General features: G+C 52.8%; 1 protein-coding gene, 1 long non-coding RNA gene and 1 other non-coding gene across 5 annotated transcripts; 2 read left to right on the top strand and 1 right to left on the bottom strand.

Annotated features, from left to right (window-relative positions):
- Positions 1 to 466: 466 nt before the first annotated feature.
- RAB35 (RAB35, member RAS oncogene family) lies at positions 467 to 17913 on the bottom strand. 3 transcript variants are annotated; one of them, XM_004281431.4, is made up of 6 exons: positions 17706 to 17905; positions 12234 to 12284; positions 8889 to 9012; positions 4257 to 4381; positions 4044 to 4168; positions 467 to 2759 (listed from the first exon to the last, which is right to left on the bottom strand). In XM_004281431.4, exons 1-6 carry the CDS (start codon positions 17755 to 17757, stop codon positions 2631 to 2633), a joined length of 606 nt encoding a protein of 201 aa, XP_004281479.1. In that variant the 5' UTR covers positions 17758 to 17905; the 3' UTR covers positions 467 to 2630. The 3 variants fall into 3 exon arrangements, with proteins under 3 accessions (XP_004281479.1, XP_033264488.1, XP_004281480.1); XM_033408597.2 differs by lacking the exon at positions 17706 to 17905 and having other exon boundaries at positions 12234 to 13427; XM_004281432.4 differs by lacking the exon at positions 4044 to 4168 and having other exon boundaries at positions 2653 to 2759; positions 17706 to 17913.
- Positions 17914 to 18987: 1074 nt separating this feature from the next.
- Positions 18988 to 22829, top strand: LOC125961326 (uncharacterized). The gene is made up of 2 exons (XR_007471925.1): positions 18988 to 19074; positions 22417 to 22829. It is a non-coding gene; the product is annotated as an uncharacterized LOC125961326 (long non-coding RNA).
- TRNAG-UCC (transfer RNA glycine (anticodon UCC)) lies at positions 20871 to 20942 on the top strand. The gene has a single exon. It is a non-coding gene; the product is annotated as a tRNA-Gly (tRNA).
- Positions 22830 to 26825: the final 3996 nt, after the last annotated feature.

The raw sequence follows: 26825 nt of genomic DNA, 5'->3' as shown, positions 1-26825 counted from the left end.
GCCCATCAATGACAGTTGTTTTGTGAGCAGTGACCCAAGGCACCATGTCTACGCCCACCCTGGCCCCGGGCTCCCTGCCAGCGCCGCAGCTGCCCAGCTACAGGCAGGCCCTGCCAGCACCGCTTACCAAGCCGTGAGCAGATCCAACAGCTTGGCAGAGACTCTGAGGCAGAAAGAAATCACTGTAGGCAAAGCTTCCGCTGCATCCTTCTGGGCACACGGAGAATAAACATGGCATTTCCCCTGGCATCTTACCACATGTGCTCCCAGCCAGAGGGGAAGCTCAACCTGGACCCACCTTTCATGGAGAAAACAAACTTGGCTTCTGAAAGCATCCCTGAGCCTTGATGGGCACCTGTGCAGGACTCAGACCAGAACAAACAAGAGCTGGACACAATGGGTGGGAAGCAGCCAGGCCCACCCAGAGCACAGCTGGAGGAGAGGAAACAGACCCTGGAAGAAAATCTGGCAGCTTGAACCTTTATTTTTAGTATTTTTTTAAAAAGCATAATTAGAAACTTTCAATACAGAAATAATCCTAGCAAACCATTTAAAAGTTTTGTTGTTCAACAGGAATTTCACATCAGGTCCACCAGGATGCCGGTCCAGCCCTGAATTCCCCCTCCCCCACCCCCCATTCACGTGTGTGACACTCAGCGGGACAGGCACACTGTCATCACCAAATCACCCCACCACCTGGGTCTGGATGTCCAGTTGCCAGAAGCCACGGTGGCGTCTAGCCTGGGCTGGAAACTTCCAGGACCCCCTCCTCTTGCCGCTTGAATTTGCAAGCACTGCCACACCAGTGTCACCTCAGAGCCGAGCTGTGGCCCACCCAGGAGGCCTGAGCTCTCCACACCCTCCACGGGACCTGTGGTCACCAGGACGGTCCTGAGGATGGAGACCATGCTGTGGCTCTCAGCACCCCAACCAGACAGGGCTACCTGCTGTCACCCCCACAGCACCGCCTTCCCAGGCCCAGCGCTCCCACCTCAAGGCCTGTCACACAGAACTATGGGCTTTTGGCAGTTTGGGGAAGTGGCGAGACAGGACACAAGAAACCCCCAGTTTTTTACTGATTGAAAACCCATCAACAGTGACATGGAAAATGTGCAGTGAGATCTGTGATGTGATTGTCCAATCAGGGCTTGGCCTGGAAATCACCTAGGAAAGGAAATCTCGTAAAACACATCATGGTGTTGAAATAAATTATTCCCAGGTTACGTGATCCTTTTAGAGGAAAGGTGAATGAAGCGTCTCGAGGGGGTGGCGGTGACAGTCATCAAGTGCAGACGACCCTGGTTTCTCCTCCAGGGCACCACGGTGGGTCAGAGCTGGCTCCCAGCCCCAGCGGCCATTCCTTCCCATTCACTAAGAAATCCTCATGCTACCTTTGTACTAAAACAGTCCTGTCAGTGATCCAAGGCTGCCTGCGTGCAGCTCAGAGACATTGTCCCCACAGCCCAGCGGCCCCTGGCACCCACTCCCCACACTCAAAGGTGCCTGGGGCTGCATCGGAGACCCAAGACTCAGCGGGAGGCCCTGGGCCGACAGAGACCGGGGTGGAAGGCCCCTCCTTTCCCACCAGCAAACCACCGGGAAGGCAGAGCCGCTCGGCCAAGAGCCCGGCTCCACGATGACAGGAAGCCATTCAGTTTTTCTAAAAACACTGGACCCAAAGTGGGGCGGCCACAACTTTTGCTGCTGTGCCAACCAAACCTCAGTAAGAGAAAAAGAGTATGAGGAACTTAATTCATTTGATTTGGCTTCATTTTTCTTTATCTGTTAAAATGATGCTCCTTAGTCCCCCTGCAAGCCCATCCCTGCACAAACACACCCCTACCTTTCTGTTGGAACCAAAACAGGTTGGTATATAAATTAGAAGCCACGGCTCCCTTGGGTTTGTAGCTCAGAGGCATCTGGAAGGCAGGACAAGAAATCCGTTGGCCAAAGGGCAGGAGTGACTCCTTCTGTGGAAATGAAGGGCCAGGCCTCTGATGGGAACCCCAGGCCCACTTCAAGGCCAGGTTTCCTCAGCTGCCAGAATGGTTACAGGATGGGATGGAGAGGGGAGGGAGCTGGGCCGGCAGAGGCCCTGAACAGGGGTGAGCCCCTACATGCCAGGGACAGACACCGACAGCCTGCAGGAGAGAACGAGTCACGTGGAGCCCACTTCACCAGCCCAGGTTGGCAAAAGGTATGTCTAGCATGTAATCCTGTCCCCTCAGGAAGCTGCTGGCAGTAACTTGGGGTTGGGTGGGGAGGGGGTGTCGCAGCAGGCTGGCATTAGGGAGGCAAGAGCCAGAGCAGGACAAGGGTGATGCGCTGGTTAAAGCAATATACATTATGTACAAACTCCGGTTAATCAGTCCGCTTGGCTGGCAGCGTCCTCGCCGGGCCCAGGCGCCTTGGCCGGGGGGCAGGGGCGCCAGAAGGGAAGGGCAGGCTGTCCAACACCTTCTTGGCACTCGATGGGGGAGGGGAGGAAGTGCCGATGGCGCCTCCCGGTACAAAAACGTGGAGAGAATTCTTTAAATAACGGCACGAAACAGTGTCCCCCAGGAGAGGAGCCCCCTGGCCTGGGGCAGGGGGAGTGGCCGCAGTGCAGTCTCTGCAGTGGGCTGGGGGCATTAGCAGCAGCGTTTCTTTCGTTTACTGTTCTTCGTGAGCTTCACCACATCGTTCTGTTGTTGCTGTTGCTGTTTCGCTAAGTTGTCTTTCTTTGCTCGGAGGACCAGCTCTGTGATGCAGTTGAACATCTGTGAGGGTGAAGGAGGCAGGGCAGGCCTCAGACCAGCGTGGAGGCCCCATCACAGCGTGGCCAACTCCCTGCCTCCCCAGGCCCAGCTTTCTAGTTCTACAGGTGAGTTTTTTTTGTATGTGTGTCTTCAAACCCTATCTAGAAGGAGGTGGTGAATTATAAAGGTCAAAGAGGAACAACATCAAAGACCTTTGAGCTACGTCTCAGGGAAGGGGTTTTCCAGTCTTTCTCTTAAAGGAGAAAGAACTCCTTTCCTTCAGTTGGACTCCAGACAACACAGATAAAGGTGCCCCTGCGACGGACCAGAAGCACCCAGAGCCTGCCCGCTCCACGCTACCTCCCTGCACACCCTGCCTAGAACCTTCCCCGGACCACCCCACAGCTCTCCTCCACTTCTGGGAAAGGTAGCAAGTACGTGACATAGTTTGCTTCACTCATTCCCGCAACCCGGGAGGCAGAGGCTCTCACCCCACCCTAATCTACACAAGCAACAGTGGAGCGTGGAGAGGACTCAGGGCCCCGCCACAGGCCCCTAAGTGGAAAAGCCCACACTGTGACCCTAGCCTGACGCAGGCGCCCGGGGTCCCTGCAATCAGGCAGCCCGAGCCCAGGATGCAGTGGGATCTGGCGCCCCTGGGCTCCACACCCCACAGGCAGGACCCTCCTGAAGCCATGAGGGCAGCCAGCCTGGGCTTGTGGCAAAAGGTCCTGCTTTTCTCCAAAGACTCACAAGCGCTTTCCAGCAGCTGCAGCATTAAGTGACAGGAGGCTGCCCCGGTCTAGAGGCCCAGCCAGTCTGAGGGGATGTGCCTCCCCAGATGCCTTTGGGGGCTCGCCCGGACACCCACCCAAGCAAGCTCTGGAGGCCACAGGAAAGCTAGCTGGTCTCTACAGGAGGCCAAGGCCCCAAGGAAAGCCAGAGAGCAGGAAGAGGTGACAGTGGGGAGGGACGGGGAGGCAAAGGACTGAGTGGACACTGTGCACGGCTGTGGTGTGGAGCACGTCATAGTTTGACTCAGCTTCTCACGAGCTGGAACCTGTTTCCCATTTGAAACATGGGACTAATTTACCTCAGAGGACTGGTGAGATATGAGGTGGCACCTGTAAAGAGCCTAGCACAAGGCCTGGCACACACAGGAGGCACTCATTCAACGGCCGTTACTGTGATGTTTTCTGTCGGCCACCTGGATGCCCCGGGCAGGCCAGGATGGGGCAAGGAGGCCATGGTGGTGGAGCAGAGCTGGGCCGTGCTCACCCCCTGCCCCTCCGGCGCAGGCCTCACCTCTTCCACGTTGACATTCTCCTTGGCGCTGGTCTCAAACAACTGGATCCCCATCTGCCCGGCGAATTTGTAGGCGTCTTCTGTCTCCACCACCTTCCGCTCAGGGTCGTCATTCTTATTCCCCACTTCAAGGCAAAGCAGGGTCAGCCCAGCCCCGTGGGAACGCCCTGCCACCCTCCATCCCACTGTCTACCCTGCTGGGTCCAGCCTCACCTAGTATCCGGCACACGTCATCACAGTTCTGGTTGATTTCATGAAGCCACCGCTTGACGTTGACAAAGGATTCGGCGCTGGTGACGTCATAGACCACGATGACCCCGTGGGTCCCCCGATAATATCTGTAGGGCCAGGGTCTGCGTCAGAGCTTCAGCCTAAACAAGAGTAGCCCCTTCGCAGGACCCGCCTGCCTGCATCCAGACAGCGGCTGGGAAACGGCGAGGGGGCGAGTGCTTTCCCCCAGCACGCCTGGTGTCTCCTCTCCCTCCGGCCTCGGCTGGACATCCAGAGCCCAGCCAGCAGGTAGGACGCCGGCAGCACTGCTGCTCATGCTGCTCCCCAGGCACGGTAAATGGGGAGCGCTCGGCCCTGCGGTGGCCAACCAAATCGTTCAGAGGCTGCCAACAGCTTGAAACTTCTTTGAAGTTGTTTTATTTTTAAAATTCAGGCGATGTTTGCATTTGACATCATATTACCACTGTCCTCTTTTTAACATTCAAAACTTTTTTCTGTCCTCAAATTTGTCATAGTAAAATGCCATTCCAAGAACACGCACCACTTGTGAAGCCTGCCAAGGTCTGTTCTCACTCCCCTGGGGGCAGGTGGGCACCTCCCCTCCTGCCACTCCAGGCTCATCCAGGCCGGGGGGCAGGTAGGGCATGGAAATGACCTGGGCATCAGGACGCATCCAAAAGCACAGACCCCGGCACCTACGGTCAGCTGGAAGGTCTGCAAGGCAGGAGGATGTGAACATTCCTCTCCAGACGCCACATCCCCCTTCACTCACATGGTTCAGGAGGACAGATGGAGGACATCAACCCTGGAAGGAAGAGGAGGACAGAGCCTCACACTTCTCCAGAGCGCCTTCACTGACCCAGTAGCCAGGTGACACCCCTTACCCTGACACGTCACATCACCCAGCGCTGCAGAGATTCTCACTCACCAGGGGTTTCTGAGAACAACGAGGGTAAGAACCACTGCCTGCAACAGGCCGTGCTCACGGGTAGACGGGGACTCCCCCCCGACCCAGCCCATAGCGCCTCTGCCCTCCCGGGGCTCATCAGGGCCCCAAGCCCGTAGGAAAGCAGCCCCTCCCAGGTGGCGGTTCTGAGGCACCACAGGCTGCACGAGGATGGGGCCGGCCAGGCTGGCAGGTGCAGCTGTGCTCTCACCTGCCTGCCCGTCAGCACTCTGGCCGACCCCTCACAGTCAAGGCCCGATCACAGGACACAGGTCAAACGAGCTCCATCTATGAAAGGCTGTGGGGCCCTGGGAAGGTTACTGCGTGCACCTCATGGCACCTCGGTTTCCTCAACTGTAAAATGGGGGTACTAGGACTCTTGGGGTGGTTATGAGGACTAAGGAGATAATACATATTTCCACAAGGGCCAGCTCTTTATTATCACTATTACTATTCCTTCAGTGACAATCTGGGCCCCCGACACAGATGGAAGAAAGCCAAGGGACAGCATGGCAGGCAGCAGCAATAGCAGCTTCCCCAGGCCGGCCACCAAGGCAGTGAGAAAAGCCCAGCCTCTCTCACGACCCCGGCTCTCCACCCTCAGACACCCGCTGACATCCCCCAGGAGCTTCATCTGCCCGCAGCTCTGCCTTCCTGGGGACACAGCGCCCTGCCCTGGGGAGCCCGAACAATCAAGCCATCCAGGCCCTGCCCCTCCCTGCCCCCTAGAGCACCAGGTCATCACCTGGGTCCACCTGGTGGACACCCACCTGAGCAGGTGCAGGAGAGCATGCCGGGAACCGGTGAGGACAGATGATTGTCCCCCTCCAACAAAGGACATGCGAGCAGTGGACTGTGTTTCCAGACCCTCCTTTGCTGAAGACAGTTGAAGATGCCAAGAAATACCTACAGCCGCGGCCCCAGCACAAGCCCCCACTGCTCCCCGGGACCCTCCGCCTTCTCCGGGACCCAGGCAAGGGGGTGTCACCCGAGAGAACCAGTCCGGAGCTCAGAGCTCGGGCGAGGAGGGCACCGGTGTGCTGGGCTTCCACCTCCTCCTGCATCAGTCATCACGTCCACGCGCCACAACTTGGCTCTATGCCAGCACAGCGCCGGTGCTTCACACCCACGACCTTACTGATCTTTGCCACACCTGGTACAAGACAGGAGGGTCACCACGTCACCAGTGAGGATGTAAGGCTGAGTGGAGTGAACTGCTGCAAGCCACAGCCTGGGTCTGAGCCCAGGGCCAGGTACGGAAGGGGCTTCCCTGCCTCTGCCTCGCCCTCTGCCCTCAGCACCCAACCCCAGCCCGTGCCCCTAGCCACAGCTCAGGGTCAGTGAACCCCAGCCACCAGGAGGCAAGAAACAGTGAGGGGGACAACAGGGCGTTCTCAGCAGGCTAACAGCATGCAATTTTAGTTTCTCTTTTAATGCCCTGAATCAGAAAAGGCCACGTTATTGCCCCCCGATTGCCCCAATCCTTGGAAGAGAACAAACTCCTGAAACAAACTCCAGACTCCTTCCCTCAGCCCCCAGGCAGGCCGACTGGCGTGCGGCACTCTCCCCTCCCGTGCAAACCCAGATTGCCTGCAGGCAGCGGAGTTCTCCCCCAGAGGATGAGTGAGGCAGTTCACCCTCTTCCCGATGCCCTGGAAGGAGCTGACCTCAGGATGGCCAGCCGGGCAGGGCCGTGCTTCTCTGCTGAAAGGGCTCAGGCTCCCCCGCCCCACTGCCCTGCCTGGAGCATTTCTTGTGGCCACAGGCCCAGTATCCTCAGATGCCCTGAATTCCCTGACTGGTTTTAACCCACAGGAGGCACCAGAACATCTGCCGTCTGCCTCAGCCCCGGCCCCAGTCCCTTGGCCGTGGAGGGCCAGCAGAGAGCAGAGCTGTGGACCAGTTAAAGGCAAGAGCTTCGGCATCAGCCAGACCTCAGTTCAACTCCTAACCAAGCAAGCTAGGTTACTTCACCCTCTCTGGGCCTCAGTTTTCTTGTCTGTAAACTGGAGATAATCACAGGACTTTTTATCAGGATTAAATGAAATGAAGCAGGTAAGGTCCTTGGCGACAGTCCCAGCCCAGAGTAAGGATATCTGGGGGTCAGTGCCCGTTCCTCCCGACCCCGACAAGAGGTCTTGGTCTTATTCAGGCCTAGATGCTTGGGCTGCCCAAAGCTCATGATGTCTGTCCTACCCCAAGGACCCCCTGACCCGAGCTGCCCTCCTTAGCTGAGGCCTCATTGGCAGCTGCCAAGACACAAGGGGGCTCAGGCAGCTCATCGGGAAGTCGCTGCAGAGACCTGCCTTGGGCAGCCCCCAGGACTGGGGACCCCCGGGGTCTCAGGGAGTCACAGATCCTGGCTCGTGTGCTCACCACAGGGCTGGCCCAGTGACAGAAGCCCGCCCCCGTTCCAGGCCTGCTCAGGCTCTGGCCCCTTGAAGCCCCTTGACCAGGGCCACCCATCCACCCAGCTGGCACCCCTGGACACCCCGACACTCCCAGCCACCACCGTGAGGGCTCTTCGACCCTCACACTTTCCACCCCTCAGATCCTGAGCCACCTCTTAGATGGGTGGCCAGCCGGGGGTCTGCCCCATTTTCACCCTGCCGGGAGGAGACAACACTCCCCCGTGCCTTCCCAAGAGCCCCACTCACACAGGCTCTGCTGGGGGAGGCAAAGGAGAGGCCGATGGAAGAAGCGACTACTCCAGGCCAGGCGCTGGCTCCTGCTCTGCACACACCCCAGTGTGGAGCGCAGGCGCTGCCCATCACAGGGAGCAGGACCCCCTCAGAAGCTCCCTCGTTTGTAAAACAGGGATGATGAGAGTACCAGCTGCAGGGAGCTCAATGGCATCATCCATGTTCACACGTGGATGTCCCCAAGCACATTGGACTTGGCATTAAAGCAAATCCCAAAGACAAGCCCCCTGGGAAACTGAAGCATAGAGTTTAGGCAACTTGCCCAAGGTCACACAGCAGAGCAAAAATGTAAATTCCCAAGTGTCTGCCTTCATAGCCCTGCTCTTTCCTGGAACCTGTTCCATTAACCAACAGCCACTCCACAGGACCCCTGCTGTCTGGCGCTCCAGCTAGGTTTTCCTCCTGTTTACAGCTAAGAATTACAAAGGTACTGCAGCAGCAAAGGAGGACAGCCCTCAGCGTGAGCTGGGTTCCCAGTAGACAGCTTTGGGGAGGAGGGGCCGCCCAACGGCCTCCTACCTACCAGTGCTCCTTCCAGGCCTCCCAGCAGAGGGAAGCCCCCTCCCGGAAGTCAGGGTGGTGACGGGAGCCTGCACGGCTGACCCCATGACCCCGGCTGTCACAGCTGACACCTAACAAGAGCACTGTCATTGCCTAAGTGTTTCACCACCTGGCAAAGCCAACATCACCACTGCTACCCCATTTTAAAGACAAAGGAACCAAAGGCCAGAGGGTCAGCGGACTGGCGCGCGCTGTCCCACCACGCCCCCTCCTCTTCTTGCAGCCTCAGGAAGAGGAAGGACCCCACTTGACGCCACCCACTGCAGCCGGCAAGGAGCTCACCTCCCAACAGTCGCGGGGGCCCGCCCCAGTGGCATTTCTATCGTGACCCGGCACTAGTGGCTCAACTGTGTCTGAATGTCGGTGGCAAGGGGTCTGAGCAGGAGCGGGGCTGGCCTGACTCACGTGGAGGTGATGGTGCGGAAGCGCTCCTGCCCGGCCGTGTCCCAGATCTGCAGCTTCACTTTCTCCCCGTTGATCTCCACAGTCCGAATCTTAAAATCCACTCCGATCGTGGTGATGTAACTGCCTGCACACACACAGATGTTAGCAGGGCCCACAGGCCGCCCTGGTCAGACCACGCCCTAAATGGCACAGGTGACCCTGGGCTCCACTGTCCCGCCCCCGCTCACTCCAAGTGCCTGGAGGACACACACAGCCCTGAACAAAAAAGACAAAGTCCGAGCCCCAAGGTGAGGGCAACAGACAGGATACAATGAAACAGTGATAAAGAAGACAATTTCAAGAGCAACGAGTGCCACAGAGAAAATAAAACAGGGGACGTGACTGGGGGGAGGGGACATGCCCCTCTACTAGAGTGGCCGGGGCATGGACACGTTCACTGTGGCCTGGGAACGGTGGGAGCCTATGATGCATTAACATTTTAAATGACCCACAAAATTAACTTCCTGAAACATAAGTCATATGCACACTACTATATGTAAAATATATATATCTATATACAAATAAAATAGATCACTAATAAGAACCTATTACATATATATAACAGGAAACTACTCTGTAATATTCTGTATGGGAAAAGAATCCAAAAAAGAGTGGATATATGTATTTGTATAACTGATTCACTTTGCTGTACAGCAGAAAGTAACACAACAGTGTAAATCAGCTATACTCCAATAAAAACTAAAAAAATAAAACTAAGTCCCGCCCTGCAATTTGAAAAACACTGCTCCCGGCAGAGGAGATGGCAGCAAACGTAGCAGTGGGGCGGGGGGGGGGGGGGGGCGGGGGGGGGGGCGGGGGGGGCGGGGGGTAGTGACCTGAGGTCAAGCACACGGAGGGAGGCAGGTTCGGGGTGGAGGTGAGCAAGGCCAGATCTTGGCCTTTGTGCCATTTTCAAGAGCTTGGACTTTCTCTTTTGTGTGTGACAGGGAGGCATTGAAGGGTTTAATCCAAGCATGAGAGCTGCATTGTAAATAGCTCTCTTGGGGCATCTGTGTGAAAGATGGAGTTAAAGAGAATTTTTGGCAACAGAATAGTCCTGTCCAGGCTTACAAAGGCCCGAATGCTAGAAGAGCCCATGTTCTCACTCCATTTGGAGCTGACAGTGTGACCCGGTGCCGCAGACAAGACACACACACAACTGACTCTATCAAGTGTGTAGAGTGGATAGGAAAGGTCAAAGTTCAAAGTGGGGTGGAGATCAAGGAAGGCTCTCGGGCGCAAGTCACATTTAGACCTGGCTTGAAAGAATAGGTATGATTTCAAAGGCTGAGATTAGCTGGGGGAAAGACATCCCACCCAGAAGAAAAGAACTGAGGCAGCACAGAGGACAAGGCGGCATCTGGCTCTCTGCGGGGACTGGATTACACCAAGGAGAGCAGCCCAGCACCTAGTGCTGTGGGCACTTGATACACAGCTGATGGCTGAATAAGTGAGCGAGCTAGTGAAAACACAAAAAAGCATGAACAGACAGCATGAGGTAGGAAGCTGGAAAGGTGAACTGAAGATAGATTATGAAGGCCAGTGGTTTTCAACAGAGGATTGTTGAGTCACCCCCCAGAAGACACTTGGAAATGTCTGGAGACATTTTCGGCTGTCACAACTGGGAGGGGGAAGGGTGCTGGCATCTAGTGGGTGGAGCCCAGGGATGCTGCTCAGCATCCTTCAATGCACAGGACAGTCGCCACAGCAAAGAACTACAGGGCCCAGAGCATCAGTGGTGCTACAGTGGAGAAACCTTGCTGTGAACTCTGCTCACTTGAGAGGACCGCTGAGGTTTTTAAACAGAGGAAACCCTGCCAGAGACATGCATTAGCAAGATAAACTCAGCAGTCTGGTACGGGACGGGCAGGAGCTGCTGTAATGCTTCGGGCTAGAATCAACAGCAGTCTGAACTGGTAGTAGAAATGGAAAGGAGGAGAGAGGTTGCAAAACAGAACCCTCCAAGAGTTGAGAGCTGACAGGAGGGGGAGTCAGAGGGACATAAGGAGGAAGAGGAATGTTTTCCAGCACAGTGAGAAGTGCCCACTAGTCACCATTCTCGAACAGGAGACAACGACAAACCCCTGGTGTTTACTGAGAGATTACTTAGTCCTGGGGAATCCTCGCAGTAACCCTACGTGGGAGGGATGGGGATCGGTCCCACTTTTAAAGATGAGCTGAGACTCAGTCACACTCATGGTCACATAGAGAAGACAACTCTTTCCAATGTCATGCCACCAGGGGTGTGCAGGGCCACTGTCAGGAGAAACCCACCTCTCCCTTCCTCAAGAGAGAGGCATCCACCATGTAATCACTTCCTAAGTGAAGCTCGCCCCTCAATTGCATCACGGGAATTCCCAGAGGTAGTCACACATCAGTCCTCGATCAGAGAGGCCAAGACAGCCCAAAGCCTCTGCACTGAACCTGATGTGCTCGACCAATGAAAATGTGCCCCACTTCACCAGTGATCAGGGAAACACAAGACTGAACGAGCAGCACTTTTTGCCTATCAGCTGAGCAAAAATGAACACCACTAAGACCTAGTACCTATCATCATTGACAAGGGGCTCTTTAGACCTCTTCAACTTAGTACAGCTTCTGTGAAAGGCGAACTGGCAGTACCTGTGAAAACTTTAAAAGCACATACCCCCTGACCTAGTAACTCCACTTTTATGCAAGAATAAACACACAGTGTGTCCCAAGAAATACAGCACCACTTAAAATAGAGGCAACTAGAAAGCATGCACGCATCAAGAACACTGTTATGAACAATGTGCATCCCTGAACAGCCCAGGAAGCTGCACAGCCATTCAAAAGTACCACAGGTCTGTATGTAGACGTGCAAGGATGATCCTTGATATGCCGAGGGGAAGGCAAGTGACTGGCCCACAGCGTGTGGAGTCGAGTGAGAGACACATCACACTGAGCAGAGGCTACCAGGGTACCCAGGATGGGGGTGGGGCAGGGGGTGGGGAGCAGTGCTCCTTTTTCACTGTATTGAGCCTTCCTGTTTGACACTTTATACAGGCATGTCCTAACTTGTCTTTTTCTTTCTTTTTTAAATGTTAGGATACAAAAAAGACCCTGAGTAGAAAAAGGATGGGCCTGCAGGAGGATTTTTTTGAACAAGATAGATGAAGACCGACCACAGAGACTTCTAACCTACGCCCCCTCCTCCTCCTCCTCCCCTGTCTGGCAATCAGAATGAGGACTTTTCTGACGTTAGGCAGAGGCCAGGGTGTTCTGGCGCCAGGGGAAGGGATGTTAAAACCAAAACACCCGGCAGCATCCCAGCGGCACACTCACCTGAGAAAGTGTTGTCTGCAAAACGTAACAGTAAACTGCTCTTGCCGACACCTGCAGGGGAGAAAGCAGGAAATGAGAGGAGGCCCGGGTCCCCACTCCAACCCCTACCCCTCTTCAGGGAGATGGTCCCGAGTCCTAACTCTTCAGAGGCAGAGCAGCACCCATCTTCCTCCCCAACCAGCCTGCACCAGAACACCTCTCCCCTTGGATCTCTGACCTCTTCCTCCATCTCAGTGTAAGACACGAGCTGGGCCCGTGTGAGGGCCAGGCCCAGCAACCCCAAGGAAGAGACCCAACGACGGACACGAAGCAGGGGAAGGCTGACCAAGGGATACTGGCCCCAAGGTGTGTCTAGAATGCAGTCCCTGGAAAATGCACATCACATGTGGAGCTTCGGTTTGGTGAGAGACAAGGGCCTGCATGGCTGCAGAGCACCCTGGAGATCCTCAGGGCTATTCTGCACATGAAGAAAGTGAGGCGCAGACAACTTGAACCGACTGTCGGCCACCTTCACCCCGGCTGATGCCACGGGTGGCTACATGGGCGGCGAGGGGGGCGCCCGCCTGACACCCCTCAGCTCAGGGGTGCTCAGGGTGCTCAGACCATTTCACTTCCCACAGTCTCTCCTGTTCCAAGAACAGGCAGAACCGTCATAGGGGTGGCTTCCCTTTACTTCAACACACGGCAGCTTTAGCCTCCAGGTGCACCTGTCCTGTGCCCTGTGTCCTCCTGTCTCCGCCCTTGCCCTCCCCCCAAGCCAGCTGGGTCAACCGAGCACAGAAGGAAAGCACTAGCACACGCAGGGCACTGCGTGTGGCCGGCACTCGGATGTTCCTGCAAGTCCAGCTGCATCTATTAAGATGAGGTATCAGAGGCTCCAAGAAGCTACACGGCTGGTCTAGGGGCCTCGGCAGGGGCGTGGAGCTGGATCTGAATCCAGGGCTGTCCACCCTGGAGCTCCACGGCTCTTGCCAATACATGCTGCTTGGGAGGTCTTCTTGCATCTGCTTCGGGAAGTGGAACAAAAAAACCCAAAGTGGCTCCTGTGTCCCATGCCTGTCAGAGTCTTAGCAGCAGTGCTATCAAAGCTAGACAAGAGAAGATCTTAACCCAGGGTCTCAGACCCCACGCCTACGCCCCCAGCTAAGAGCGAACTTTGAGTGTGTGTGCCTGGCTGTGGGGAGGAACCCATGCGCTCACCAGATACTCAGAGGGAGCTGCCGCTGCCCCATTCCCAGCTGACCCAGGCGTCCTCTCTGGGCAGTCCTCTCTGACGATCTCCTCTGGGGACCTCTCCAAGTGGGTGAGTCGCCCAGCGATGCCCAGAAGAACTTGTCTCATGGAGTGAACCGGGGTCTGACCATCCTGAAGACAGGCTGGGCGCAGCTCTGAGCAGACAGGTGCCGCAGCCCCGGTCCCCGCCGCTCAGCCTCAGCCTGCCGCGCTGGGGCCACTTCCTCTGCGAGGCTTCCTGCCCAGCCTGAGGAGAGCCCCAGTCCTGGGCTAGTCCCTCACGGCGCTCTGACCAGCGCCAACACCCCATCGGCCCTGCCGGCTCCTTGCTTCCTCCTGGAGCCTCCTGGCCCGCTTACTCAGCAAAAACCTTGTGTCTGGGCCACTGGGCCATGAGTTCCTCTAGGAAGGAGGTCTCGCTCCACTTGCCCTGCACGTTCACGGGGCTGGAAGCTGGGCCCAGCACTCAGTAGGGGCCAACAAAACACTGTTTAGTGAATTTATGACTAAGCCAATGCCAATCACAGACAGCCATGCTACCCAACGCTACAGCTGCAGCAGTAAAAGAAGCCCAAGCAGCAGAGGTGGTCAAACTTTCGGGGGGCGGCAGCATCCTTTTTTTAAGTTAAATGGTATCTGACTCACATACGTCTAAGGGCAGGGGGTGCTCTCTGCGTGAAGCAGGGAAGCAGCAGCGTCCCCCCAGCTTGGCCTCTCCGGGTGCTCTTCATTCACCCCAAGTTCATCTGCAGAGCTGCTCAAAACCACTACAGTTACCACGTCAATGGCTTCTTCAGGCCAGCACCCACCTCTGGCCTTGCTCTCCCCGCTGAAAGGAAGGGAAACCCATGCAGAGAAACACCGTTTCCTAAATACCCCTGAAGAAGCCACCTTAGGAACACATGCTGCTACCATCCACCCTGCAGCACCCGCCCAGGGGAGGAAGTGACGGGTACCAATCTGCCTTCACCACAGCCGAAGTCAGCAGCTTTCCAAGGGCCATGTCCAGCACGCACCCCGACAGGCCAGCCCCATCACCCTCAACCCTGCAGAGAGCACAGGCCCTGGCCCTTGATGCCTCTTGGTAGCAGGGAGACAGATTCTCTCTGCAAAAACCTTACCCCCCACTCTCAGTCACCACTGCTCTCCCTGCATCAAACTCCTTCTTGCCCCTGCCTTCTGCCTCTTGCCCTACACAGATGCTCTGGTCCTCAAAATGCCTCCATAGAAGCCCCCACCCTTGGCCGTGCTCCTCCCTTGCTCTCTAGTTCCCTCATCCCTCTTTGCTTCGGTTCTAGACTGTTGGAAACCCTTAGACCTTTGAGTAACGTGTTCTCAGGTTTAATCCTGGCTCAGGAACTAATTCCCTGTATAGGATCAGACAGGTCACACACACACCGCACCCCCGAGCCTCAGTTCACTCATCTGTGAGGTCGAAAGCTTCAATTAGACCTTCAACAGCCACTGCGGCCTCCAGGTTCTAAGGATGAGTCTGGCTGGGCCCATGGATCGGACGAAATGCTGTTACAAATCAGAGCCAATGTCAGAAGAGCATAAGAGAGAGTATACAATCTTAGGCACAAACAAGAGCTGCAAAAGCTGAGGGGTTGTATTCCAGAAGCGTGTACAATGTGGCAGAGTGGGAAGAAGAGCTCTAGATTTATACAGAAAGAAACTTACACTCATTGAGGGCCTACTGTGTGCCAGGCCCCACACCAGCTGCTCACAAAGCGTCATGTGCATTAACTCCTGGCTTTGCCTCTGAAGAGCTGTGTGACTTGGGGCAAGACAGTCAGCTACCCTGAGCCTTAGTTTCCTTATTTGACAAACCACACAGGCAACGTGTAAGGATCAAATGAGAGAGTGTCTATGAAATCGTTTGAAAAACCTTAAGGAAGCATCACATAAGGAGCCAGGTTCAGGGGAGGGCGTGATGTTAGTCTCCTTGCTCAGTTGCCAAAGCTTAGTTTGAACTTCCATGGCTACCATCTCCCAGCCTCATAAGCATCGGGCTTTGAGTATCAGCTCACTGTCAGGAGAAATTAAACTGTAAAACATCCATCTCCTCTACACAACGTAGTCCTACACGCTCGGACTGAAAAAGGAACCAGGTCACATAAATCTTGACCCAGCGAGTCTTCTCCCACACCTAACTTCTGAGTGAAAAATCAATACACCATGCAAAATGTACAGTGAGAAAGGGGCCAAAACCATCCCCTGGGTTTCACCAGGGAGAAAAGCCAATAGGGTGCATCTTCTGGCTAAGCTTATGCTTTTCATTTTTGTATATCAATACACAGGCCCCAGATGTCTTGCAGAGGGATAGGGACCTTGACCATGGTGGCCTGACTTTAACTCCAAAAGAAGAGAAATCACCCTGGTGCCAGCCCCTCAGAACCAAGGTGAGGGCTGAAATCAAAACCTGAAAGGCATAAGCCTCAGGACCCCGTGAAATGCCCGAGGCCATCTCCAAGAGCGAGGCTACATAGCTTGTCTGGTTTTCTTTCATTGAAACCACAAGGAATCCATCCTCCACCTTTCTAACTCCTCCCCCAGCCACAGCTACTCTTCATCTCCCTAGTTAGCCCCTAACTTTTCTCCCTTCCACCAGCAGCCTCAGAAGCCTCAGCCACCCTTCACCTGATCCAAACCACCAGCCACGTCCCAACCCGGCTCCACGGTGAGACCACGACCCACCCACCTTCCTGGTCCAGCTATGACACCGTCACAGCACTCCCACATCAGGGTCTGACAACCCCTTTGATTTGGTCCCCTCTTTTCTTAACAATCCATGGGTTCCACCACCAACCTGGCCCCTGCCTCCAGTAACATGACACTGCTGCCAACACTCAACTCAGGTCTGGTCTATAAGTCTGGCACATTCCCAAGCCTCCCTCCCCATCATAAAATCCCAGCACCTCAGCTATGCTCCCATAAACCTCCTGGGGCCTGCCTCCCTGACCCCTTGGTCACCCCATAAACCTGCTTACCTGCCACACTCCAAACACTTCTAAAACCCTCCACCCTGGGACTTCCCTGGTGGTCCAGTGGGTAAGACTCCGCGCTCCCAATGCAGGGGGCCAGGGTTCGATCCCTGGTCGGGGAACTAGAGCCCACACACATGCCACAACTAAGAGTTCCCATGCTGCAACTAAGGAGCCCACCTGCCGCAACTAAGAATTGGCACAGACTAAATAAGTAAATAAATGTTAAAAAAAAAAAACTTCCACTCTTTCTCAGAAACCAGCCTATCTTTTCTTAAGACACTTGATATTCATTCATTCATTCAATAAGTATACATTAGGCATCTACTGAGTGTGAGGCACTGCACTAGGCACTGGAGAGGGAGCTAGGAACTCTACAGGAGTGTATAAATGGTCAAAGCACTTTTGTAATGTTGGCCAACCCACCTCCAACACCCGTCTAGCAGCAGACAGTATGTAACAGCAAACACACACTGAGCACTCACTATGTGCCCGGATCTGTTTTGAACACTGTGTGTGCATTATCTCATTGAATACTCAATCAGCCCAGTGAGGTAGATCCTATTACTATTCCATTTTACAGATGAGGAAATGGAACCATACAGAGGTAATAATGCAGCAGGAATGTACCAGGCCCTGCACGAAGTGCTTTACCTGTCTTACCTCATTTAAACCTCACAGGAATCCCATGAGGCAGGTTCTGGGAATATGCCCATTTTACAGAGGAAGAAACCGAGGCTTACAAAGGCTACTGATAACACATCAACAGCTAACATCTAACTGGAGCTCACTTTCTGCCAGCTCGAGTACTAAGCACTTTTCCAGCTGTATCTCATCCAATACTCACACCACCCACCGAGGCAAGTCCCCACTTCTCAGATGAGGGAACTGAGGCTCGGAAAGGCGAAACAACTCGCCCAAGGTCAGAGTGAGGAAGCTGGTAGCCCCAGGACTAGAACCCAGGTCTCTCCAACTCCAGAGATCGCGCGACTTGACCAAGGTCATACGTGAGGCAGGGACCGGCGCGGCGAGTGGACCGGGCGCCCAGCCCCAAGCCTCGCGCACCCTGCTCCGCAGCCCGGCACCCCAGCCTCACCTCGGCGCGGCCCGGAGCCTCTCCGCGCGCCCCTGGGGCCGCCGGCCGCCCCGCCCGCCCCGCGCGGGCCGGCACCTCCCCGACTGCCTGTCCTCCCCGAGGCTCCTGCGGGCCGCGCCCGGCAGGGCCCACGCCGCCTCCGGCCGCTGCGGCCCTTACCGCTGTCGCCGATAATGAGCAGCTTGAAGAGGTGGTCGTAGTCCCGGGCCATGGCGGGCGGGGGAGGCGAGCGCTAGCGGGCGGGGTCGGTGCTGGCCTCGCGATCCGCAGCTCCCTCCGGGGTGCTCCGGCAGCGGCGGATCCACTTCCCGAACAAACAGCCGGAACTGACAGAAACACCTCCCTCCGCTCCCCCTCCTCCTCCTCCTCTTCAGCAGCCGCCGCCGCTGCCACCACCTCCCTCCTTCCCGCCCCGCCCCGCCACTGCGCAGGCGCAGCGCCTGGCACCGCCTCTGCGCAGCCGCGGTTGCGGCCAGCCGCGCCCTCTCCGCGCTCACGCACTACGCATGCGCTCTGGAAGGGTCTCGCGGGCGCTGACCAGTCTTCCCTGCGTCCCGTCTGTGAACGTCGCCGCCGCCAGCCCTCCGCGCCCCCCTGCCCGGAAGTCTCGGAGAGCGGAGCTGCGGTCGAAACCTAACTGTAAGAAGCGGAGAGTGCCGGAGAAGCCGGGCCGTGGTCCGGGACGGACTCGCTTCTTCATCTTCAAGACTCGCAAGCGCTGCGGAGAGAGAAAGACTGGCAGGCAGTGACCGGCGGGGCGGCTCTTAGGCCGAGCTCCCGGTTTCTCGGGACTGGGGACTCGGACACTTCGCTCCCTTCTGTCTGGACGCTGCCTCCGGGGTGCTGGCACCGGGCCCTCCACCATGTCCCGGGGCTGTGGACAGGACGCCTAGGCGGCTGGAGGCTGCGGAGTTTTACAGGACAGGAGCCGGGACGTAGTGTGTTAGGAGTGTGGCCTTTGACGTCAGCGCTGGGGCGAAGTCACATCCCAGCCCTGTGACCTCTTGAAGCCTAAGTTGCCCCGTTGGTAAAGCTGGGTGGGTGGTTCCAGATTCAGCGTCTCTTCCAGCTTGACGCAGAACTTGGGAGATGAATGACCCGGCGTGTAAGATGCACCCCTGGGATCGACAGCAGCAGCTCCCGCGGCTTCAGTTGCACACCATCTACAGATAATACTTCTCCAGATCGCGTGGTAGGAAGACCTGGGCCGCAGAGGTTAAGCGGTATTCGGTTTATCATCAGCCCTAGGGGTTTTTTTTTTTCCCGTTTTAGAGTAAGTTCCTGCACTAAAAGTAGGACGCGCCTACCGCCATCCTCATTTGTAGAAGGGAAAAAAATTGTTACTTGTAAGTTCTGTACAGCCCTGTCCCTTTCTAGTCAAGTACCTGTTGGATATTTCTACTTGTTTTCTCAAACTTCTTTTTATCTTGACTTTATACAGAATACTGCTTGTGGAGTTTTTTTAAATGTACAGAAGCTTACCAAAAAGCACAAGTTACTGTTTTTCCCTCAGACCCACTCCTCACAGGTAACCCCTGTTAATAAGTTTCTTGGATACCTTAAAATGCTTAACAAATATTTTCTGAATGCATAAATGTCCTTCAATGAATTTTCTTTGCCTGTGCAATCACATGTGTATGTAAGTTGCCTTTTCTCTTTAACAACATACTTAAACCTTCTGTCATTTCACAGCAGCGGGGTACTGGCACTCCATCATATGGTGGTATTTAACCACTCTGCTGTTGATAGGCATTCATGTTTATAATTTCTTGTTATTATAAACAGTGTTGCAGGGAAGATCCTTGAACAGCACATGGAGTATCTGACTCAAACTTTGAGTTGTTTTTCCAGGAGCTGAGAATCAGCCTGGTGATGACAAAAGAACATGGACTTGGGATCCAAAAGTACTAGCTGGGAGGGGAGCTATTCATATGATCACTGAAAAAAATGCTTCTTGGTCTGGGAAAGGTTAGTGGGATCGCCTTTGATCCAACAGTTTTAGGAAATATAAGGGAAAAAAGAAGCCTCAGAGTATTCCCCAGGCAAGCACATCCTCCCCTGACCAGCCAGTGAGGCAGGTCACTCTAGATCATCTTCTCAACCTGCTCTGGAATCAGAGACTTTGGTTCAGATGCTTTAGAATCCTGGCTCCATCTCTTAAAAGCTTCGAGATTTGGAAAAGTCACATCACAATGTCTCAGAGCCCCAGTTTCCTCAGAATAGTTGTAAAGATTTGAGGTATGTTTGCAAATTACCTGGCTCATATAGGCATGTGATAAACAGTAACTAATGCTGTTAAACCAAGGTCATTTTCCACTGACTCATTCATGCTTTCGGCCATTTCCTGTTGCAGACTCAAGCACACATGCCCAAGGCAGCCTCCTGATATCAGGACTGTAGGATACTTTGAAGAAGTAGAACAGAATTGGCCATTATCCAGACTCCTGACTTGCCTGCCTTCTGGAAAGCAATAGGCATTAATTCCTTCATTTATTCAAGTAGCCATTTAATGAGTACTCACTATTTATTATGTGCCACAGACTATAGGATAGAGCTTTTCCAATCCAGGAGCTTTCAGTCTCATTAGAGATAAGACACACTCATGAGAAATAAAATATACAAGACAATACAAGAGAGGAAATAGCTGTCAAGCAGCCTAGACTTCAGAGGAGAGCTATCACTTTCAGCTAGAATGATGGGGAAAGGATTTCATCATAAAGATTTCATGATGGAATTGGAATTTAGAGAGCTGTGAATGGCGGGTGTATTTAGATAGCTGCTGTCACAGCCGTAAGGATCATCTATTTTAGCTTTGAGGGAGAATCCCCTGCAGGCCAGGATGTGTGCCTGGCTCCCAAAAATGAAACTGTGAGCACATTTTTCTCTAGAAACATTGTTTTAAATTATCTAAACTACAATTCAATGACTGGAGCTATGTTATGGTAGCTAGATTATAAAGTCTATATTTAGAAATAGACATAAACTTTTGTGATCTGAGGTAAGTAGCAGTTATGTGCCACTGATGGGAAACTTTGTTCCACTGTTCTGAACAGCCAGCTTACAGATGAGCTTTGCAGTACCACCTGTTCATACATTAGAAACTACAATAGGGAAGCATTGAAAGTTCTTGAGCAGAGGAGCAATATCAAAATCTTTGGGGAAAGTTATCTGGTGCAAGCATGCAGGACGGATTTCAGCTGCAGAGCTATAAAGGTTACTGCCGAAGCCCAGGTGTGAGGTAACAGAAGGAAGGGACAGATGCAAAAGATAGTATGCAAACGATATCTACCAAATTAGTGTTTTTTAAAAAATCACATAGGGAATTCCTTGGTGGTCCAGTGGTTAGGACTCTGCACTTCCACTGCAGGGGCCCGGGTTTGATCCCTGGTCAGGGAACTAAGATCCCACAAGCCACGTGGCACAGCCAAAAAGAAAATAATAAGATAAAAATCACAAAATTTACCTGACAACTGGATTCCTTTGCTAATTCAGTAAGTATTGTGTGCCTACTAGGTGCCAGGCACTGAAGATGTAACAGGAACAAAACAAAGCCCCACCCTCGGGGAGCTTATGGTACAATTGGGGAAGATGAGTCAACGTACATTTGAGGGCTCACTGTGTGCCAGGCACTGATGGAGGAGCTGGAGATGTAGCAGTAAATAAAGCTTTAAAATCCCTGCTTCTGTGGAGCTTACATTCTGAGAATGCAAATATGTGTTAAAAGGAAAAACCAAGGAGTAAGGGGGACAGGAGTGTACACAGGTTTACAGAACAGGAAGTGATGCCGTGGAGGGGTGGGTATATACTGTTCATTCAGTAAGTTTGGTTGTGAATGAAAAGAGAAATGGAGTGGCTGGTGAGAACAGTGGGGTGAATAAAGTATTTTTCAGGATAGCGTAGGTAGAGGATTGGCAGCCAGTGAACAGTAAGGACTGAGCAGTAAGGGTAGAAGGAAGATGGGTTAAGAGCACTTTAAAAAGCTCAACTGGCAAAGAGGAGCGTAAAGAAGTGTGGTGTCAGAGGCTGAGGGTAAAGGAGAGGGACCCTCATGCCTGAGGTGCCTCAGGGTAGCAGTAGGAGAGATGAGGGCCAGTGTGGCGGAGGCCTGGAGGGAACCTGTGAAATCCACAATTCAGACTGGTCAGCAATGGATTCTAAAGTTGCTGAAATAGGTATCGAAGGAGGAAGCATATGCTGCAATCATGTAATGGGGGAATTCGGTGTAAACAAGAATTGAGAGGGCAGGTACGCTGACTGTCGGACTTCAAATGAGTGGGATGGGGCACCATCCAACATGCTGGTCCAAGAGGGAAGGACTAAAGGGAACCATCTGGTCTCTCCCTTTGATGGGACTGGGAATTGGCCCTTTACCCCCTCACCTGCATGCCTGAGGCCATATCAAGAGACTTGGCAATCGCTTTGCCCTGCGCTTCGGCAGCCCCCTCAAATCAAGTGACCATGAAGTTCCTTGACTGCAGGATGATGCTTGACCATCCTGATATCCGCTGGGGACTAGCACATGGTAGGCACTTGGTTTCTGTTCAGTTAAAGTGAAGCCACACACAGAATTTAAAGAGTTAGAAGGAACATCAGAAATAATCCAGTTTAAAAAAAAGAATCTGGTTGAACTCTCTTGGAATTTGCTTTCTGTGAGGAGTGGGCCAAATTTGGGGTCTGTCACGTTATCAGGGTCAAACCCCCTCCCACTAAACCCTTCAGTAGGATTTTTCTCCCATCTTCGAGATTACGGTTTTCAAAGTATGGGCTGGGGACACCAGGACTCCCTATGACCCTTTCAAAGGATCTGTGAAGTTGAAACATTTTCACAATACTGAGATGTCATTTGCCTTTTCCACTCATTCCTTACAAGTGTACAGTGGAGTTTTCCAGCGCCTGCATGATATGTGACATTGCAGCAGACTGAATGCAGAAGGAGACATGAGAATCCAGAAGTGAAGAGGCTTGCAAAAATGCAGAGCAATGCCACTCTCCTCATTAAAATGGCTTTTGGGAGATGCAAGAGGGAAGACATATGGGAACATATGTATATGTATAACTGATTCACTTTGTTATAAAGCAGAAACTGACACACCATTGTAAAGCAATTATACTCTAATAAAGATGTTAAAAAAAAAAGACCCAACACAGCCAAAATAAATTTTAAAAATTTTAAATATAAATAAATAAAATGGCTTGTTTTGGAAAAAATATCTGTTATGGTTATTTATGCTAATATGTAATGGATTTATTCTTTTTAAACGAATTAATAAAGCTTTTATAGTTGACCAGTTTTGCTGTCTAAGATGGTAAGTATCAGTAGGCAAATTACATATAAGCCAGAGCTCTTTGGGTCCTCTATCATCTTTCACAGTGTGGAGGAGTCTTGAAGCAAAATGTTTGAGCAACTCTGGGTTAGATACTGCTGCACCCAGCTTCCCACCTCCCTTTTCCATGGGAACCTAAATGGTAAGAAAGATCTAACGTAGCTTATGACCAGGCTGCCATCTCAACCAGAGAGCTCAGAGCAGCATCACAAAGTGACCGGTGTTTCCATGCAGACACACTCAGGAGTCTCACCCAGAAATCCCACTGAGCTAATAATCCTTGGACCAGTTTTTCTAGTTTCCTAAGCTTTGTTAATATCAACACTACCCTTCCACCAGGGAGGCCTGCAGGGAACCCTCCTAGCAGCTCAGAACCACCCAGTGAAATAACTGAGCTCCACCTCTTCTGAAAGGTGAAACCTAGTCACTCCAGAGAGCCACACGCCAAGAACTTGACTGCTTCCTTTGTTAAATTCACCTTCCAAAAGTATTTTTATAGTATGGCCCTGGGACGTGGTGACCAGAGTTATCAAGAAATGTGGGTTTTTTCCAGTTCTGCAGCCAACTGGCCACACAACCTCAGAGACGCTCCTTTCCTTCCATACCTCAACTGTACTCATAAAACAGGGACAGGCTCCTGGCCTCTCCTGTCGGAAGCACTGCTCCAGCAATGACAGGGGAGTGCTTTCCAGCCCAGGCACAGTGAAGCCCCAACCATGTGCTTACACACCTCTTTTTCAGTGTTTTAGATATTCAAATGCAGTAATCACTCTGCAAGAAAAATCTGATTTTAAGTTAATAGCTTTTCAAACTTCAGGCTCAAAACATTAACATCTGTAAATTCTGGGTCCAGCAATTACCCCCTGGATAAGAGCACTGCGACGCACCTTAAATGGTACTAGGTGCCCACTGTTCAGTCCATTTTTGTCAGTATACCTCACTTTAATCACATCTTCCACATATGCACCTCCCGCGTGCCCAGCCATGTATGGAGGGCATTACCTCATTCACTCCAGACAAGCCTGTGAGGCTTGTCACTGTACTGTCACTGTACAGATGAGGACATGGGCTCAGAGAGGTTAGGGGACATGCTCTGGCTTAATATGTAGTGGTCATGGTTTAAACCTGACTTCCAAGTCTGTGCAGCTCCACTAGGGCGCTCTGTACTAGACTTTTTTTTTTTTTTACTTATTTTTGGCTGTGTTGGGTCTTCGTTGCTGCATGCTGTCTTTCTCTAGTTGGGGCAAGCAGGCTCCAGAGCGCAGGCTCAGTAGTTGCGGCGCACAGGCTTAGTTGCTCCGCGTCATGGGGGATCTGCCCGGACCAGGGCTCGAACCTGTGTCCCCTGCACTGGCAGGCGGGTTCTTAACCACTGCGCCACCAGGGAAGTCCCTGTACTAGACTTCTAAAGCAATAGCTGCGTTTCCTTAAAAATATTTTAGAACCTAGATCTTTAAGTTAGGCTGGCTCCTGTTTTTCTTACTGTTCTTATTTAGAAAGGCTTGTAGCAGTTAAAGACCAGTCTGCACAGAACTGTACTCAGAAGAAAAACATTCCCAACTGCCTGTCTTGTTTTGAGATCAGCTCTCAGTAAAATAACGTCCCCAAATCCCTGCCAATAAAATAGTGTTGACCCTGCAGGTCCCTTGCCCTTCTCCCAAGCCCTCCGGCATCACAGCAGTGGGACCAAGGGAACTCACCTTTGGTTCCTAGAAGGGACATGAACCATGTGACACTCCCCAACATTTTAAAATAGTCTTGACGCCCATGATTCCAGAGGCTCCTAGAGTTAAAGGGTTGAGAATGCTGTTTAGTTTTCCCTGGATTAGCTAAAGGCACACCATTTTGTCACTGCCTTTCAAACACATGGCAGAGAAAGATGGGAGTCCCCTCTCTAGAGGATCATGGAAGTCTTAGAAATGTCTTTTCTAAAGACAGCAAGGGTCCTGTACGTGGGGTTAGGTATGGCTCAGCCCACAGAGCTGCCGGGGGAGGCCTGGGGTGGCTCAGGCCCCGGGCCAGTCACCTGGAGCCGCCTCAGCACTTTACCTCATGTGCTGCAGGATGTGAGAGGCCTGCAGGCCCCGGCCTAAAGAGTGGCAGGTGCTTGTGCCCAACTAGCCAGTTCAGTAGGAATAAGAGAAAGGCTAAGGATATGTATGACTCTGGGGACAGACCGCCACTTATTAGCCTTGTGACTTCTCTGTGCCTCAATTTCCTCCTCAGGAAAACAATAATAAGAGAAACTACTCCGTAGGTTGAGTGGATTAAGTGAAAAAAATGCCAAATGTCATCTAATTACTATTAACCCCCAAAAGATAACTTTAAGACATATGGAGAGCTTCCACTCCAAATTCCTCATTATACAGATGAGAAAATTGGCCTAGAAACGTTGGGTGACTCGTCCAAGGCTAAACCAACCACCAGGGCAAATAGCTTTGGTCTCTGCAGCTAAGCTCCATTTCCTCCAGGATGTTCGTTCAGTCTGGGCAGCTGTTTTCAGGACTGCTATGACTCTGGCCTGACGGGGTGCCCTTTGCCTGCTCCATCATCATGGCTGTGACAGCCCTTCACAGCTCGTTTCCTGGGAGCTCACACCCTCCTTCCAGACTCAGGAAATACAATTCAGTATGTTCAGGGAGCCTCTGAGTCATCTCCGTCTGTAAATCAACCTTTATCCGTCTATCCTGAACAGAGAGATCTCATCCTCCTCCAGTTTCTGGAACTGGAACTGGTGTTTTTCCTTTGGATTTTGCTTACTGAGTGTCTTCCACCTCTAAGTACATCAGGCTCCCCTCCCAACTTCAGACTAGGGACTGAACACCAGAGGTAGACATAAGCCTCTAAGATTCTAGAGGAAACACTGAAGATTTACCTCAGGGGCTTAAAAGAGGTCTCCCAGCCCACGCCCCCTCACATAGGAACTTCATCTTCCTCCCCACAGCTAACTGGCAGAGGTGACTGCATATGCAGACGGCTTGCTGGACATATGCCCCAGGCAGCTGGGAGGATGCTGATGACCATCTGAATCCCAGAAGCAGAGAACAGTTACCATGGCTACCAAGAGCTGTAACTATTGGCTGCCTTGGCTATGGGGATCAGCTCAGCTGACCTCTCAAGGTCCCTTCCAGCCCTGGGATTCTACATTTACAGTGAGCCTGATGAGACCGTGTCTGCTGCAAGAAAATAGGAAGTCCTGTGACATATACGGCTCAGGCACAGAAAGCAATTATCTCAGAGGTCACCTTGTCTTATTCATCAGAAGTGCTGAGTCACAAGGCTACTTTCTATCTCTGCTGCATCATTAATAAGCAAAGCCTTGCTTTTTTTGGTATAGCACTTCAGGCCCTTTATAAAGTGAGTCTGCGACCACCATGTTCAATTTTTCCTCCTTTTACAGCTCTGACCAGAAATTTTGATAGAAGTTTGTTCCATATCGTGACCAGGGAAACAGCCCAGAAACACTTGCGTCTCTGGGCCCGGAGGAGCGTGCTCCATCAGACAGGACGTTTGGATCACGAGCCTTCCAAGAACTAGGAGGAAGGAAGTCATTCATAAAGGAGGCAGATGCTGAACTGCAACTTTGGTTTCCTCTGGCAATTCTGATTACAGGAATGTGGTTTGTTCTTATTCCACAGAGGGGAAGAGTTTCTCTTTAAAACTTGACTCCCAGAAGCTCCCTACCGGTCTGAGTCAGGACAGAGCAGGGAGGTGGCTAATTCGACCCCTGTAACCTCCACAGCAGGTGAGAACACAGGCCTGGCTGCACCCCCCTTGATACCCGACCTCAGGACAAAGAAGTCTGTAGATATCTACAAGACTTCCAAGAGCAGGAGAGAGATGCCCAGAAATCAGACTGCTGACTGTGCTTATGAAAACAGCTGCAAGTCTTGCCTTGTTCCTGACGCAGGAAGCTTCATGTTTAGTGGATGTTTGGAGATTTTTTTAAATCTGC

Source organism: Orcinus orca, chromosome 15, assembly GCF_937001465.1.
Source record: "Orcinus orca chromosome 15, mOrcOrc1.1, whole genome shotgun sequence".
Lineage (NCBI taxonomy): Eukaryota > Metazoa > Chordata > Mammalia > Artiodactyla > Delphinidae > Orcinus > Orcinus orca.
The sequence above is the reverse complement of the archived record's forward strand: the minus strand, read 5'-3'. Positions and strand labels throughout refer to the sequence as shown.

Coding starts and splice junctions, on each gene's coding strand:
- RAB35 (XM_033408597.2), bottom strand. CDS start 12,462: ATGGAGGAAGAGGTCAGAGATCCAAGGGGAGAGGTGTTCTGGTGCAGG. Junction 9,013..12,233: donor TGCAGACAACACTTTCTCAG/GTGAGTGTGCCG, acceptor GTGTGTGTGCAG/GCAGTTACATCACCACGATC. Junction 4,169..4,256: donor TGACGTGTGCCGGATACTAG/GTGAGGCTGGAC, acceptor TTTGCCTTGAAG/TGGGGAATAAGAATGACGAC.